This window comes from Lissotriton vulgaris, chromosome 6, assembly GCF_964263255.1.
Source record: "Lissotriton vulgaris chromosome 6, aLisVul1.2, whole genome shotgun sequence".
In the NCBI taxonomy this organism is placed as follows: Eukaryota; Metazoa; Chordata; class Amphibia; order Caudata; family Salamandridae; genus Lissotriton; species Lissotriton vulgaris.
Genome location: NC_141694.1, coordinates 1,728,871,127 through 1,728,889,784, shown reverse-complemented (window position 1 = coordinate 1,728,889,784; position 18,658 = coordinate 1,728,871,127). Strand labels below are relative to the sequence as shown.

At 41.6% G+C, this 18,658-nt stretch overlaps 1 protein-coding gene across 2 annotated transcripts in view; it reads left to right on the top strand.

The window, feature by feature from the left end:
* The first annotated feature begins 2,873 nt into the window (after positions 1-2,873).
* The window catches only part of SUSD4 (sushi domain containing 4), a 193,374-nt gene continuing 177,589 nt past the window's right edge, over positions 2,874-18,658 (top strand). The window contains exon 1 of one of the 2 annotated variants that reach the window (XM_086927955.1): positions 2,874-2,996. In XM_086927955.1, coding sequence (XP_086784081.1) covers positions 2,960-2,996 — 37 coding nt within the window. In that variant the 5' untranslated portion in view covers positions 2,874-2,959. Of the gene's footprint in view, positions 3,001-18,658 lie in introns of both variants that reach the window. The other variant, XM_086927956.1, reaches the window with a different exon arrangement.

Below are 18,658 nucleotides of genomic sequence, written 5' to 3'. Positions count from 1 at the left end.
CGAAAAGAACTTGTTTTGCTCCAGTGAATAATTAATTTAAAACTTATCCCGAGAGTGCTTCTTACTCAGGCAAGGATTCCTCCTGACACTGTGGAGCATTAGTTAATCAACGTGGGTACACCTCCGGAATCCAAGCACCCGTCTGCAAGTGCACCAGCTAAAGGTGAAAAGCAGCAGGGACATACACATCTATATATATTTATAGATAGATAGATATAGATAGATAGATATATAGATATGAAGTGAGAGAGGTTTTACTTATCTTAAACCATACATGGTAAAGGCATCAATGTTAAAGGCATTTGTGGTAATGTCATACATTCATCAAAGATTGTTGGTTTTAGCTGTGCCAACTCCACAGGGTATCGATGAATCCCAAAAGTTGGCATTGGGAACATTGATCAATTGCAATTTATGCTTTGGAAATTCTTTACATAGATGCCTACGCGAAACACAATTGGCACGGCTACAGGCAAGGTCAGCCTGGACTATTGGGGAATAAGGAAGTGCCCAAGGGGCTGGTCTGACAGGTTAGCATGTGAGCCTGTTTTATGGTCTGCTGGGTCGGCTTTTACTGTTGATTCCCCTGATAATAAAACAAACATTGCTTGCAGCAACCTTGTCCTTATGGGAGTTCAAAACTGGCCCATTTTGCAAAAATTCGCAAACTATCTAATTCATTAATGGAGCGACTTTTATTTTTGTGTCTTGGCCTATATCCAGTCCCAGTCCGACCCTGGCTGCAGTGGTATAAAATGCACCCATTCTTTGCATCTCTATACTCCTTAAAATGGATCCTGTTTTTCATATTAGAAGATCCATTCACTAAGTATCGGTAAGCTCCAGAGGGATTTAAATTCTGGTATGTATGTGCAAAGTATTTCCTGAGATTAAATCCTGCTAGTTATTGCAGAAATCCTCCTGCCATTAACCCAAAGATTAAAGTGCTCGGGGCATGGTCTAATGTGAAGAGAAACTGTTGCTTAGGCGCAAGCTCTGTCTCCTCGCCTATCTCCGTTCCAGATGGAAGAAAATTTGGTCAGCACACAGTGAAATACATTTGACCGCCAGAGAATGCAGTAAACCATTTCCTGCTCGAATCCATCTGAGGAATACTTTGCACAACGCACTTACGAAACAACGTGCTACCCACCCACACTTCAGGCCCATGTCTGCGAAAAGGCTGTGAGTGATGACCTGGTGAGACTGCTTGATTCAAGCCTCACATTAGCATTTATCACCACCCTTTCCCTGTATTCCTTAAGCCCATGACATGAAAGCAAGTGAAGGTGTAATTTACCATCCCAAGTCAGCATCAGGAGTGCCTAGAGGGCTTGCTGAATTTATGCTGCATGTCTCTTTCATTCCAGTGAGACAAAAGTGATGCAGCCCAACCGACCTCCCACACATATAGAAAGCAGAGGACTTTTTTCTCCCCTCTCTACTGATCTAAAGTGGAGTATTGACGATCAAATGGGCAATATCACATTGCTATTTGATCCCCTACAGTGTGGGGGCCCTGATGCACCACGGGGCCTCTTCAGCATTGTGCGCGGGTGGGCCTGAGAGCTCCTCACTGGGACCAGAGCATGACCCCCTTTAAGTACTTTGCAGGATGAGCCCCCTCAAGCTTCATTACGCTACTGCCCGTGAGATGCTCCTTTGCTGCCTCACAGCTCCTGGTTGTTGTTGTGAAACCTACCTCTGTTTGTCTCTTTGTCTAATCTCTTTTGAAATACCTGTTTACCTCTGGACCTCCTCTCCTGTGACAATGTCAACTCCACCTTCAAATCCTGGCCTCTGGTCTACTCCTGTAGATCCTCTTCCTCGCACCCAACCCACACCTTATGTTTGGAGTCCTCTAGCAGTGAAAAATGCAGAAAAAGACTCTAAAACAGGCACAAACAGAATGAAATTAGAACCCACTCTACCAGAATCCCCTATTAAAGGCAAAATAGAGCTATAAAAAACAACAGATACTATCTTCAAAACGTTTCCTGATGTACACGAGTTAGCACAGATAACACAAATTGAAATAAATCAATGATAAATTCTCAGCAGCGGGAGAATGCATCAGCGGCCTAGAAGATAACTCCCTGTCCATGAAGAAAGATAGTAGCTCAATACACAAAATAGCTAGCTCCGAGCAACGAGAAATCGTTGAGCTTGAGGACAGGAACAGAAAGAGGTAATATTAGATTTGTCGGCTTCCCTGAAGGCAGCTAAGGGAAACATGGCTCGCGATTCACCTTTCTGGAGAATAGTCTACCTCAACACACCAATATCTCCTTCAATAAATGCTTTGAACTTGAAAGAGCTCATGGGATCCCCTTGTGGCAAAATGGCCATGTGCCCTCCTCTGGCACCAATCTTATGTAGTTCCGGGGAGCCTTGAAGACCTGGCTATTCAAGCAAGCTTCAGGATAGGTTAACTGTTTTTTATTCTTTCCTCACTACCAGCGCCATGAAACCTCTGGGTCCCCGTGCGCTTAATAAGTTCAGAATAACATAACATACACTGATCATCTGAAAACTCCTACACTACCAACACATCAAACTAACTCTGGATTTCAGCCGCAAGCATACATTTATTGCATGGGAAGACCAACGATAACCATCTCGCAGAATGACTCCAAAGCTACTGTCCAAGTGCTGAAAGGCTTTCTGTCCATCAGACCTAGATTTCGGAACATGAACATCACTTTTTCGTTTTCTTGCCCTGCCAGGTTTCGCATTACTTATATTATATTATATTATATTATATCATATTATATCATATTATATCATATTATATTATATTATATTATATTATATTATATTATATTATATTATATTATATTATATTACTTATAAAGGTTGTACTCCTTTCTTCCAGGATTACTGAGACCTGTCACCTTTTCTGGATAACATACAAGATGCTTGAGATTGACACTTCCACCCACAATTCAGGAGCGTTGTAATGTATTATGAGACATCTATGTATTTTCCTCAGCAATGTAGGTATGCTTATAATGTGTGTTACACATATTGACATATGTTATGCTTATACTGTTGTGTTATACATATTTCCTTCTGCATACAATTGGTTAGGTGCGATGGGTCCCTTGTGAGACCGTCTTTGGTGCTAGCTTGTCCCTTCTGAATGAAAATATTTCCTCACCCAGACTAATGTTATCCTTACTCTCTGATCATGGTTGTATTACTAATGTAACTGTATCACTGTCATTAATTGAATGTACCCACACATACTCCCTTTCCTCACGCCTGTGTTCTATCATAGTTCAATGAGACCTATACCCCTATGCACTGGCATCTTGCTTTTCACCCTTTGAGACTGCATTACTGGTCACCTGCTCAGATGACTTCAATTGTTTCCCAATAATGAAATAAGTCACTATTAGATACCATACACATGCTGCTATTATGTATGCTTGCATGTCATAGCCACCTTATGCAGGATTTTTTGCCTACTTTCAGTTGTTCTACTGCAATGCAGTGTGGGGAGATAACCTCCTCGATAGGACTCCACATACTTTCTAGAATGACAACTGTTGTGTTTGTTAACTCATGTTGCACCCATTTAGCTAGGCATCCATGCCTTCCAATTCCCATCTGGTTTACAGTTTCACATAGTGCTTTGGAGGCATGAGGCTATTTCCTTTTGGTTTAATAGTGTCCATATTTGAGGTATATGGGGTGAGTGCGTAAGGGTGGGGGGATTAACAGTTGATAGGCTCTCTTTTGATGTAACGCCTATGTTCTCGCTCCTTTTCCCCCTTTTTATAGTTGCCTCTATTCCTAAACGTTACTATGGCCATGTTTGGTAACAGTAGGTCACCGTGCACATTTGAGCATGGCTTTATGTCAAGGTAGCCATGTCACCTTTCTGCTATAGGCACAACAAGATGTAAATGCTCACCCTCAGTATCTGACTCAACGTGGATCCACCTGCACAAACTTCTTCTCCAAAAGAGTTATGCAGTCTAACAAGGAAGCTTGCTGCTTCCTCAATCTCTTCCATATCTCCTCCCTGTAATTCCAGTCCGGATGTGGTGTTTTCTTCCTCGATGCCATTACGGACTGACGGAGCTGCAGGGGAGAGTCCTTCCTCACGGGCAAAGGACAGAAATATGAACAATCACTGTCTGGCTTCCAATAAAGTCACACAATGATTGACTGTGGTCTTTAATATGGCCACCCCTTCATGCACTGCCCTGACTGAATCTTGTGATGGGAAACATCGTTTACAACGCGGGGATTACATCGCAATGCTATCACATAGCGGTTTTCACAACGCAAGTCGTTACAACGACTTGCACTGGATGGCGCTCTAGGACAAGGAATAGTATAATTTACTATCCAACAACTTCCCTACTGTATGTAGACTGGAGTTGGAATAGTAAATTATACTACTCCTAGGTCCAGCGCCCTCCAACGCAAGTCGATGTAACGACTTGTGTTGTAAAAAATGCAATGTAATGCACCGCAATGTGGGCAACATCCTTTACAACGAAACTTTTACAACGCAGTGCTATTACAACGCAGGTTTTACAACGAAAACCATTACAATGCATTGCGCTGGGGGGTGTTCTAGGATAGGGAATAGATTTAATTTACTATCCAACACCTTCCCTAGTGTCCACGGGGACTGGAGTTGGAATGGTAAATTGAACTATTCACTATCCAGCACCCCAAAGCGCTATGCGTTGTAAAGGTTTGCGTTGTAAAACTGGCGTTGTAACAGCATGCGTGGTAAAAGCATGCGTTGTAATGTCATACATCCCCGCAATGTAAATGTATGCGTTGTAACGTCATACATCCGCTCGTGATCATATCACAGTCAATCCTAGTATTTCTACCATGCTGTTTATAGTAGTAAAGATTAGTTGGAGCAGGTGCAGCCTGGGTCCCGAGGGAGACTAGGTGGCAGTACTGCCTTCGCCCTGGCTGCCTCACACAGCCCAGGTTCAAGGGGCTGAAGTGTGCATGCTGGGCTGGACACAATAAGAGACCTGCCCAACCCAACATGCACACTTGAGTTTATATCAAGCCTGCCAATCAGATAGGCCATGTCCAATGCCCTGCTCAAACAGCACAGCCGTGGATGAGGTATTTGAAAAAAAAATAACGAACAAGGAACATAAACAGTACAGCATGTGGAAGCATAGAGAGGGCAGTGGGGCAACACTCTTATATCCCTTAGGAGCAACCACCGCTGACTAGAGTTATCCCAATAATGAGGACAGGTTCTTTGGAATTGATTTCACTGAATACTAAGGAGCTGAGCCATCCAGTTAAAAGACGGAAGATTCTTGAATATACTTATGAATTAAAATGTGATAAAATCTTTCTACAAGAGTCTAAATAATCTGCAAATTACATTACCTCTTGTAATGCACCCTGGATCTCAGAAGTCGTTTGCTCACCAGCACAAAAGAAAACCAATAGGGTGATTACAATCATCACTAAGCAGGCCTGGATTAAGGTCCTAGACACAATAGCAGATCAGGGTGAAACTCTACAAGTTATGTAATGCAGGTAAAGTCTTTTATATATTGAATATTTATGCCCCAAATGTAAAAGATGCTGAGTTCTGGAAACACATTGATTTCTGGGCTCATGATGCGTGGCTGATAATAGGGGGAGACTTCAACCTACCACTTGATCCTACACTAGATCCTAGCTCAAGAACTACATTTACACCCTCCACCTCTCACAAACTGCTTTGTAAACTACGTACCAAGTATTCTCTCTCTGATTTATGGCGCCTCCAACATCTAGACAACAGAGACTAAACCTTTTATTCCTTTCCCAACCAATCATACTCCAGGATTGATTGCCTCTTACTATTCAATAACTTAGCAAGATCACAGAATCTAGCATTGAACTCAGGTTGATTTCTGACTGGTCCACTTCTAGCCCTATAGATAAATCCTGGGGACTAAGCTAGATATTCTCCCAAACCCTACAGACACTGCAAGAATTCAATCAGCCACAATAAACGTCTTCAAAGAAAACCGTCTAAAAGACTGCAACCCTCCAATTAGTTGGGATGCCTTTAAGGCCTCTGTTAGAGAAGTGATAATAGGCATTAGTGTCCATATTCATAAATCTGCAAATACCCAGATGAAAGCCATAGAAACCGAAATGAAACAATTGAAAATTAGGCACCACTTAGAGAAAGGATGTCTTTTATTAGACACCCTAAATCTTAGGAAATAAGAGCAAAACAAAGTTTTAAGCACCAAAGCCGGACAATGGGTGACCAAATTCAATTCAATAAAACTATGTGCTGGCAACGCCGCTGGACAAGTGTTAACTCACTACCTAAATATAAACAAAACTGCCTTCAAATTACTCCAGTCAGGGAAAAAGATGGGCTCCTATCGTTAGACCCAATAGAAATGTCCCACATATTTCAGGATTTAAAAAATAAATCTATACTAATGTGAACTCCATGTACAGCCTAACATATTTGGGTAAGCTTAACCTTTTCAAACTAGATACACAACGTCAATTCCTTCTGAATTGGGACATTACACACTCTGAGTTACATACAGACATCACATCTCTCAAACAAGTGAAAGCTCCTGGTCTGGATTGTCTTATAGCTCATTTTTACAAATAAATAAGTCTCAGGCAAGCTGCACTCTCCTGTTCTCAAGCTTTTTTCACAGCCATGCAGAGTTGAGAACTTTTCAGGGTACCACAGCAGAAGCAATAATTTCACAAATCTCCAAGGAAGGGAAGGACCATACCTATCCTGAAACTAGAGACCAATTTTGCTTATTACTTTGCACTGCAAGATATATATGGCTCAGGGGTTAGAGGCGGCAGACCTGGAGCTTGAGTTCGGCCCTGGACCAGGGTTCAATTCCCCGCCTCGGCGGGTCTTGGGCTCAATAATTCCACGGACTCGATAAATCTCGCTCCGGTGCCTTCTCGACTCACGGGTTCACACTCTGCGACTCTGGGCAATAGCTTGCTTAATCTCCACATCGGCCCCTCGCGGTGGGATGCCTGGCTTTCACCTTGTGGATACCCTGCCGGGGTTATCTCACAGGGGAATACCAGGACGGGTTCCAGAAGCAAGCGCGGAGATGCCCCAGGGTAAGTCATGCGCTATATAAGCTTCATACATACATACATACATACATACATACACATACATATGTGAAAATCCTAGCCAGACACAATATTACCATCTTTGATCAGCCCCTACCAAGCCAGCTTTATCAAGGGCAGACTTTCTAATGAAAATATTAGACTTTTGAGCCATGTCTTACTGTTAGTCAAGACTAAACTTCAACAAGGTTGCATGGCCTTACTTGAAAGCTACCATGTTGAGCTTCAACTTAGGCGATTCTTTTATAAGGATGACTATGGCATTACACTCCAACCCCTGCACCAAATTAACGACTGATGGTGCATTATCTGAATCTTTCCACTTAAACAAGGTACCAGACTGGGATGCCCCTTATCTCCCTCCTTATTCCTCCTAGATATTGAACCACTCCTACTAACACTCAATGAAAGATCCAATTTGATAGCATTAAAATTGGGCAAAAGTTATTTCAAAACAGCAGCTTATCCTGACGACATATTGATTGTGACCGACCACCCTGAAATAGCCATTCCTGAAATTATGGTCATAAATAATTGAGCACTATTCCTTGGTACAGGCTTATACTCTTAATAAGGGCAAATCGGCGGTTAACCTGTGCTGTACCAAAGAGATCCTCGGTTCCTCTGGATTTATTTATTTATTTACTTGCAAAGCGCCTGAATCACCCCCCAGAGGGGTATCTCTGCGCTAGGGAGGTGCAGCAGACAGAGCAGAACAAATGCAGGCAGTCTAGAAAAGCTCGGTCTTAAGAAGTTTTCTAAATAAAAGATAATCTGGGCATTTCCGTAGATGGATTGGGAGCTGATTGCAGTAGTAGGGGCCTGAGTAGAAGAAAGCCTTCCCACCCATACAGGATTTTCTGAAGCGAGGGATGAGGAGCAGGGATTTTGCTCCTGAACGGTCTGTGTTGCTGATATTGGATGAGTTTATCTGCTAGATAACAAGGGCCTTTACCGTTTAGTGCTTTGTGCACAATACAACATATCTTAAATCTGACCGGCTTGCATATTGTAGCCAATGTATGTGTTGTAATAGAGGGAGAGAGGCTGTACTGGCTGGTGAGTTCATGACAAGATGAGCCGCTGTATTTTGAACTACCTAAAGTCTATTTAGAGAAAACTCACAAGCCACAATCAGGGGAGCATTGCAGTAGTCCAGGCGTCTAATCACCAGTGCTTGAATGAGTGTTTTACGTACGGTGAGGGGGAGAAAAGGAAATACCTTGAGCAAGAGGCTTAACATATGGAAACAGGAACCCACCGTAGTCGCAACTTGCTCTTTCAGCATGAGTTTCTGGTCCAGGCGTTTGCCTATGTTCTTGACCATAGTCTTCTGGACCGGAACAGCACCTAATTCGGGTGGCCACCACCCTGGAGACCAGACCAGAGGCGCATCTCCGAAAAGCATGATCTCAGTTTTCCCAGCATTTAGCGGTAGTAAGTTATTCCTCATCCAGGCAGCAATTGCAGTCATGCCTTTTGAAAATGTGGTCTGAATGTTATTTATTTATTTATTTATTTATTTATTTTTTTCTCCTTATATATGCCACCAGAATTCGTATGCTCTAGATGGGTCTCACTGTTGCCTCTTATACTGTTGTTTTCGAGTCCGCCCTGGAGACAGTATCATAGCAGACAGAGATGTCCCAGAGGTAGGCTGCTTTCCTTATCCTACTCCTCCAGGCCTATTTTGGGCACCCTAGGCCTGGTGGAGGACAGGACCGACACAACCTCTGGCATAATCACAGGACCGCTCACCTATTTATCCAGACCACCAATTTAGACCAGACATTCTCAGTGTTCTCGCTACGACCAACCAAATCCATTTTACATACTTCCATTATATACTTCAGGCATACTGCGAATCTAGGAGGAGACGCTGACTTCCACTCCATGCAAATTTGTCTTCTTGCAATGACTACTATATAAAAAATGAACTGAGTATCCAAACTATTGATATTATAATCTTTCAATAAACCAAAGAAGACAAGTCTGCGAGAGCAAATAATAGTTGTTGAAAGTACATCACCCAAAAAATCCATTATGGCTTTCCAATAATCTTGAATAACTGGACATTCCAAAAAGATATGAATATCTTCAGCTGCGTAATAGTTACATCGGGGACAATAATAGTTATTTCGTGTAATCTTGTACAATTTGGCCGGAGTCCAATAGACTCTATAGGCCGTAAACAGGTGGTTGCGTCTTAAGTTAGCTGGTTTAATTAGCCTCTGTGAAAGAGAAAAGGAGTCTAACCATACTTTGCTGACTTCTTCAGGAGGATCAGATATGCAATTTCCCCATAAATTTATCACCTCCAAGTACAGATTACTCTCCTCTTCTTTAATCATCAAGTTGTACCAAAATGAAAGTTCTTTTAACCATTTCCCCCCTCTGCCAATTGCATCAAGAATGTCTGTATCTTTCTCCCTTTGCATATTTTGACTAGACCACCAGGCAGATAATTGATAGTATTTGAACCTAGTCAACTGGCCGTGAGTAAGTTGAACTAAAGAGTTCCAGTTCACTAAGCCCGAATCTGCCCAGAGATCTCCCCATTTTTTTAACCCAGCTGTTTTCAGAGGTTGTGACAGTTGATCCTGGAGACATTGAGGTGTACCAGGAGAATCCCATATTGGGGTATGTGTGTGATAGTAAGGGATATCAAATGTCTTCCTGATAAACCCCCAATTTTTTAATGCAGTCTGTAAAATTTTGAGGCGAATTTTTTAAAAAAAATTCTGGTCTCCGAACTTAAATATAAAGGAATCATGGTCGTAAGGTAAATCATTTAATAAAGCTTGAAACAGGCGGCCCTGTGATGATGCATCTACCTTATTTGCAAGAAGCCTAAAATTTTTAAAGTGAAATGCATGACAGTATGACAACAGATCAGGGAGGGCTAACCCTCCTATTTTTAAGCCCCTTCTCAATTTCTTTCATGCAATTCTTGTTGACTTACAGGCCCATATAAAAGATCCGATTTTACCCTGTAAAGTGTTAATGTCTTTCGGTGAGAATGATAAAGGGATACAGTTAAATAGAAAAGTCAATTTTGGGAGAATTGTCATTTTAATGAGGTTGACGCGACCATATATATTCAAAGGCAGGTTCCCCCATCTTGTTAGAGTTTTATTAATATCTTTAATCACCATTTGCCAGCTGAGTAATGCAATGTCTTTTGATGATTGGGTTAAGTAAATTCCCAGGTACCTCATTTTCTGTTTTGCGCCCAATATATGTGTGTTATTATTCCATCCCATAATCTCCGTTTTCTCCTTATTAATCTGGTAACCTGACAGTTTCCCAAATTCTTCCGATAAAAGAAACAACCTCGGTATTGCTACTGAATGATCAGAAGTATATAAGAGAAGGTCATCTGTGTACAACGCCACTTTCAGGGACAAATTGCCGAGCTGGAATGGTTGAATTATGTTGTCCTCTCTAATTCCACAAACAAAAGGCTCCATATAAACATCAAACAAAAGGGGAGATAAAGGACAGCCCTGCCTAGTACCTCGGGATATATCAAACCACTCAGATAAGATTCCGTTGACTAAAACCTTTGCCTTTGGATTGTGATATAATGATCTAACCGCCTCTATAAAGATTAGAGGGAACCCTAATGCAACCATTGTGGCCCATAGATACTTCCAATTGACCTGATCGAAGGCCTTAGCCGCGTCTATGGCGACCAGGGCCAGCGGAAGATTTTTGGCGTTGGCATAGTCTATGGCCCCTATTACTTGAAATGTTAATTCATTTAGCTGTCTCCCTGGGATAAAGCCTCTCTGGTCAGGGTGAATTATAGATTTTATGACCTTCGATAGTCTGGTGGCTAAGATTCCGGAATAGATCTTCATATCAGTGTTTAGCAATGAAATGGGTCTATAAGACTCTATTCTTTTTGAGTCTTTATTTGGTTTTGGTATGAGCGTTATAATGGCTTCTGCCCATGAGGGAGGTGTAGAATATCCATGGATTAATAAAAGGTTGAAGAGTTCCCTTAGTGAAGATATTAATTGATCTTTGTTGTCCAAATAGATCTCCACTGGCAGCCCATCTGAACCTGCAGCTTTCCCTCGTTTCATTTTTTTCAGTTGACTCAGAATTTCCCCTTCTGTGATCTTGCTTTCCAAGTATACTTTATCTGTTTCAGACATTTGCGGCAAATGATTTGTTATCAGCCAGGATTCTAAATCCTCCCCCTTAGGATCTTTGTCTTCCTTATAGAGACTTCTCATAAAGGACCTTGCTTCTTCTCAAAGTCAAAGTCAAAGTCAAAAAGTTTTTATTTGTTTTGGTACTCATCTGAGGACCACAAATTTAAAACAATTTACAAAAAATATAAAAGTTTTGTCAAAGTATTCAATACAGTTTTAAAAAGGATTTAAAAAATTTATAGACATTATAGCAAACCCATTCTTCGGTCGGTTGCTTACAAATTGCAAGTAAGTTATTAATCGTTGTAATGTTGTATTTCTGATATATCGGCTTGAGGTATCTTGCGCGTGCATTTACTACAGTTATATGAGGACATACAAATAAAGTATGCACAATATCCTGATCACCCCCAAAACAAAGGTTACAAATGGGGGAATCTCCCGGGAACCATTTAGATGTAACAATTGAAACTGGGAGAATGCCTAGACGCAACATAGTAATACACCTTCTAGCTCCATGTGATAGTGAGAGGCCCAGGTATGGCCGTAGTTGTTTATATTCCAGCGACTCTATATACGTTTTGTACGTAGATAATTTACTACAATACTTAAGATCAATATCGTAGCTTAGCCTGGGGATAGAGCATTTCAGGAATAGCTTTAGTTGGGGTTTTGTCCATGATAACAGGATATTTTCAGTCAGGTTCGCTAATTTAAATGCTTCGGACATATTTTTTGAGAAGATCAGATGGCGGGAATCTGTTAAAAATATCTCAGTCTTTAGCAAGAATCTTAGCGATCCTTCCTTGGCGTGCAGAAGATTATACGCCCATCGAATAATATTAGCCATAGCTGTAGCAAATGAGCTTGTCAGAGAGAACTCCAATCTCAGAGCCTGCACAGATGTGGATGTGGAGATTTGTAATAGTCTTTTCAAGATTTTCCCTTCAGCCAGATCCATAAACGACCATTGTCTTACAGGCAAATGTTCAGTTGCATAGGACAGGACCGAGGGTATTTTTACTTTGTAAACCTTGAGTAGTGAGGAGAAATGCCTGCTTCCTGTGGCTGTATACATTCTAGAGAGTGCCCCGGCATGGATAGCAGATTTTTTCTTTAAATTATTTATGTGTTTGAGATTTTTTAAATTCTTAGTAAAAATCCTGCCAAGGTAAGTGTACTCGTCTACTTCCTCTACTCTTTTCCCATCAAGATTCCAGTAATATTTGACGCTTTTTTTCCGACCAGAGAATGCCACTACTTTTGTTTTTGTTAGGTTGGGGATTAGGAAATGATCTTTAGAGTAGATATTTAAGGAGTCCAGTAGATTTTGGAGACCAAAAGGTGTGAGGTCCAACAGAACAATATCATCTGCATAGAGTAACGCGTGTATGCTCTGTAGGGCAATCTTTGGTGGTAGACTCGAGCATTTTTGCAAATATGAAGGGAGGTCGCTCAGATACAGTGAAAAAAGAATTGGTGCAAGGAGACATCCCTTGCTTCTTCTCTAATCTCTGCGTCTGTTTCCATCAAGTCTCCTGTCTGCCTTTGTAATAGGGCTTTGATATTATTTCTCGTTCTCTCTTCTCTAGCTTTCCAGGCTAAGAGGGCTCCACACTTTTTTCCGTATTCAAAATTTTTTAGTCTCCCATTTTTCTTTAAGAATTCTCTCATCCGAAATTTTTAACTGAAGTTGTAAATCAATAAGTTCCTTCTCAAGCAAATGTACTCTACTGGAGTTCGTTAGAATTGCATTTTGTAATTCAAGATCCTTTCTTGTTATTGCTGCCAAGTCTTCCCTTCTTTTTGTTTTCATGCTCTTTCTCTTATAATTCATTAGAGAGCTTAAGACTCCCCTCAAGTAGGCCTTATAAGTTTCCCATACTACTTGTGGGGAGGAAGTTTCTGAATTTATTATGAAGAATTCTAATGTTTTATCTTTAACTTCTACTTTTATTTGATTATCTAATAAAAGTGATCTCTCCAGTGTCCACCTTGGTTTTAGAGGAATTGTATTCAATTCAATTACCATTTCCAGAACAGCGTGGTCCGATAAACCTGTAGGCGTAAAGGAAAGGTAGTTGATATCCTTGAGAAGGTGTTGATCGACTAAAAAGTGATCTATTCTAGAATAGTTCTTATATTTCTTACTATAAAAAGTGAAGCCTGGTTGAGTTCTATACTTTTTTCTCCAGACATCTACTAGTGTAAAGTCTTTCATTAAGGCTTCTAAAGTGGCAAGTGATTTTAAGGGAGCATGGTATTTGGCTTTAGAGGTTCTATCTAATTTTTGGTCAAAGACCAAATTAAAATCGCCACCTAATATTAAAGGGCCAGTTGTCGCAAGTAATGCTATTTTAAGTTTGGACAGCGGGCCAGGATTGTCCTCGTTTGGACCATAGTACACTGCAAATGAGTAAGGGATATTTTGAATGTATACTTCTGCAGCTAACCATCTTCCTGATTGATCTGTCTCAAAGCTTCTTAAGCTTATCCCTCTGTTCGCTCGAATTATGATAGAAACTCCCCTTGTGACACCTGATTGCCTGGAGCTAATTATTTCTTGAACCCACCTTGACTTCTTAAAGAGAGAATTACATGATGCTGCCTCTAAGTGTGTTTCTTGTAACATTATAATTTGAGCGTCTGAATTTTTTAAAAATTCACAAATTCTATTCTGTTTTATTTTTTCCCCTATACCATTAATATTCCATGACAGGACCTTAAGCTTATATGGATTACTCATGAGTCTAGTATGCACCCGCACCCGTACCCATCCATACCTTTATACAAAATGCGTTTGTTTATATATGAGGATTTTTTATTTTTCCCCCTAGCTCCCCCCACCTAGTGAACCCCTCCCCCCTGAGGAACCCCCCCAACATACCTGGCGATGACTTCGCCTTTCGGAGCAACCGGGTGGTGCCTGTGACCAATTAACTGTATTCTAGCGAGACAAATTAAATCACAAATAAATCATGTCCCCTGTTTTGTCATACAGCATATTTATACAATGATTTACTTTCTCAAATTTCCCCCAACCATTTTTTTTTTTTTTTTATTTTTTTTAATTTTTTTTTATTTTCTTCCCTCCTTAAGATAATCACCAGATCTGCCCAATACAATTCCTCCTGCTCGCTTCTCATTCGATCTAAAAGATTATCAACCTCTTCTGGCTGTGTAAAACTATAGGTCTTATTCTTCCACATAATCCTGAGCATAGCCGGAAATCTCATCTGCACATGTGCTCCCAGTGACCTCAGATCCGGCATTCTAGTGCCCAGCTCCCATTGTCTTTGTGCAGTTCTTGCACCAATATCAGACCTGATAAAATAAGGAGTGGACTTGTAACGGAGATCTGTTTTTGAAAGGGATCTCCCCAGGATGAGCTCCTTGACACTGTATGTTTGGAAATGTACTAATATTTTTCTAGGTGCTTTCCTATCTGCGCGTCTCTTGTAAGGGTCTCTATACACCCTTTGAATTTCTGCCTCCAAATCTATATCCGGGCGATCTTTTAAAACACCTTCTCTCAGGAGTTTACAAACAATTCCCTTTATGTCCTCCAACTCTTCCCCTTCTGGTATTTTCAAGATCCTTAAGTTGTTCCTCCGTGCTTGAGTCTCCAATCGCTCAATGTCCATAGCCATTGATCTATTTTGGGCCTTCAAAGTGTCTATATCCTTTAGATTTCCATGTACAGTTTTATTCAATGCAGCTGCTTCTGTTTCAAGGTTCCCTGTGCGTAAAGTAACCTCCTCTAACTTAGATTCCAGCAGATCAAATCTTTCCTGTATTGTTTTTTGATTATTTTCTGATTTCTCAAATTTTGACATCATGTCGCTTCTCAAAGATCGGAAAAGATCCCCCAGACGATCGTTCCCTTGCTCACCCGAATCCTCAGGGCTTCTCCTTGTTCCAATAAGTACTTGGGCCGGGTCAGATTGGTTAGTCTTATTTGCATCCTGCCTCCTAATCACCTCGCCATCCCTCTTAGAACTGTTTTGTGCAGATGTAGTTATTCCTGGCTGACTCTTGGGTCTAGTATCCTGCTTTTTTTGCACTTTATCAGCTAAAGGTGTTTTATTTACATTAACAGGAGTAACTGATGGAGGGGGTACACTCGAATCTTCAGACTCAGGAATGTTCGATTGAGCCTGATGCTGCCCAGGACCAGCTGATTCCAAATTCTCTGCTCCCCCCCCGTCTCACACACCTCTCCCCCGTTCATGGAGGCCAGGGGCCCAACATTCTCCATATTTCCGAGTTTCTCTAGAGGCCCAAAACGATTTTTTAGGGGTATAGTGCTAATGTTATCTTCCATTTGCGGAGAGGAGCGCCTGGCCTGATCTAAAACTTTAAAGAAAGATTTAAGAGAGGGGGTACTTTTCACCACCTGGTTCTCAGGGATTACTCCTTTAGACTTTTTCACTAGGGTAGTCTTTTTCTTTTTTCTTTTACAAGGGGTTAATGGCATAGGTCTCTCCCGCTCTTCGAATTCTAAGGCCCCTCTCTCTTTTAACTCTACCCTAGATCTCAACTGGTACCTATTCCTTCTTATCGGAGGTGTATTTCCTTTTCTTACTGTATTGGAAACTGTTTCAAAAACAACTGATTCAATTACTCCAGTTGGGACAGCTTCCGTTATCTGTTTCTTTGTTGGCTCACCAATTTTCAAAAAAGCCTGCTCTTGTGCTGAACCTTTCTTCAAAATCACAGACTCAATCTGTGTTCGATCCATACAACCCCGCCTCCCAGAGGTAGGCCCTTGGGTTGCTGCTTGTCCCCCTTTCTCCCCACACCTTACCGCAATTGAATAGAGCTTCTTCCTCCCTGACGTCGTGTTGCAGGGTTGTTGTGCATATGTATTGAACGCTGGTCCCCTCAATTTAATTTTAAACAAAACGGAGCGAAATCTGCTCCACAAACATCGCCGGCGTTCTTCCAGCGTGGATACAGCGTAGGCGCAGGTCTGATGAGGTCCTAGCGCCGTCTCTTTCCGTGCATAGTCAGCCGTAGCCAGCCAGCCGAGGCCTCGAAGGGAAAAAAAAACTAAAAACAGAGCGAGTGCCGATTAGGAAGTATGCGAGACCCTTTCACGCTGCAGGGCTCTCATCTTGTCTCACCTTGAAGCTGGGGGTTTTTCAGCTGAAAAACAAACTCTTCTCGCGCCATACTCATCTGCTCTCCATTACAGTCACGGAGATCCCCGGGTGCGTCCGCGACCGGCTTTCAGCCCGCCGCCATGTTCCTCGTGGGCGTGTCTGAATGTTATTAGAGTTTTTGTCAAATGACAGTAGGAGCTGGGTATCATCAGTATATGAAATCGGAGTAAAACCAAGCTTTCTAAGTAGCCCTGCCAGAGAAGCCACATAAATATTGAACAAAGTAGGGCTGAGGCAAGATCTTGATTGCCCTGGCAGCCAAATTATCTCGAATTCCTAGGTCTGGAATTCAACGATGATCTAGTGCATACGTACTCGAAAACATTTTCGCAGAGGCCATGAAGTAGGGTCTGTGGTGTGTCAGACAGCTGCCCTGATGCCAGAACAGTGGCAGTAGGGCTTTTTGTCATGCTCTAAATCGCAATCCCTATACTAGACTTTGGCGTAAGCCTTCTTTGCTTGGTATCACTACCAAGGGAGAGTCAAGTGTAAAAATAAAATAACTTATTAATTTAATTGGAATGAAATAGAATTGCACAATGTAAAACCATAAAACCTGGGATTAATCATTGCTTCCCACCTTGACCAAATTGAGTGACCCTAACAATTATCTAATTTCACTTTGCCTCCTTTTTCTTCATTTTGATATAAAAGCACACCTTGAAATACATGAAGATATACGTTGTATAAACTTTCTTTTGTGTTTGATTTATTAAACAATAATGTGGTCCATCTATAATAATAACTCAGACCACCCAGAGGGTTCCTCTTGATAACTCACTTGCCTCTTAGTTCAGTATTGGCATCGTTGCTGGGTTGGCAAGGGGCATGACTGTTTCTATGTTCATTTTGAAAACTGTCACTTTCAAAAAATCTTAAAGCGTTGATATAATCTGATGCACTAAGGCGAAACGCATGTTAATGAAATACACTTTTTTAAATTTTGAAGAGACTATTTTTTCACGTTTGTAGAAAGATGTCTTGAAAAAGAAAGTGTCCCTAAAGTTAAATCTGAAGGACACTTTATTTGCTTCTTCTCTTTTATTTTAATTAGTGTAAATAAATGGTTGCCCATTCAATTGATATCTTTATGAATGCTAGTGTTCTTACCAGCCCAGTGCGGTCTTTCAGCCGGGGGCCCCATCTGAAGGTCAGGAGGGCCACATGCGCCCATCCCCCCCGGGTCGTAATTTGAGTGTCACTGATCTAGTGGAATCGGTCAGACATAATGAGTCATTGATTATACAAAAAGTTTAAAAATTCCTAGCTGGATGGTCATTCTGTGGAACTCTAAAAAAACTGTATCTCTCTGACAAAAGCTTGGTAAGCAAAAAACCAAGGAGGTGCCAACGTAGCTCATTTTGAGAAGTATCAAATCGTTTTGCTGGCAGCTCAGGCTGTAAAGTGGTTTGATGGAGCATCAGACTTCGTCCCTCCGTGGCCGTCCCTTGAGAAGTTGCTTGTTGAGAATCCCTCCTTACCATCTCTCCTAACGATCAACAAACCCCCCCCCATTCTCAGGAATCCTATTTTGAACCACACCAGAAAAACACTCCTACAACTAGACTCCCGCTTTTATGAAGTGAGATTTCATCACTCCCTTGGTGCTTTAATATGGCACAACAAAGATATGAAACTGAATGCTAGTCTCTCTGTAGAAGGACCCTGGCATGCGAAAGGCATATATGTTGTAGGCAATCTCAAGTCCAGACAACACCCCTTTCCATTCTCAGACCTTAGACAAAAATATGACATTGACTCTGCTGATTTCTACGATTTCCTTAAACTAAAGGCAGCTATTACCAAACACACGGCGTTTCCTTTTAAAGATGCTTCGCGGTGCGTCCATTAGGGCGATTGGGCGTTGCCCCACCGAGCGTTGCCGTCACACGTCTAACTCCGACTCTCTCTCTGACTCACTACAATGCAATCAATCCCTGTATTCATTCCCAGGCCGATGGAGGCAGTCAGCTAGGAAAGGGGGCGGGGCAGCACTACAGCAGTTCAGGTGCAAGTGTCTGATTGACGTGACATCCACCATAATAATACATAACAGGTGGTCGGGGAGCGCACAGCAGGAGTGCGCATGGTCTGCTTAGGGCTTAAACATTTTGCACCAGCCCTGAACATGTGTGTAGTGACAGTTTAGAGAGTAAATCACGGACACCGCTACTGTTCACTTGTAAGTTTATTCTCAAGTATAAG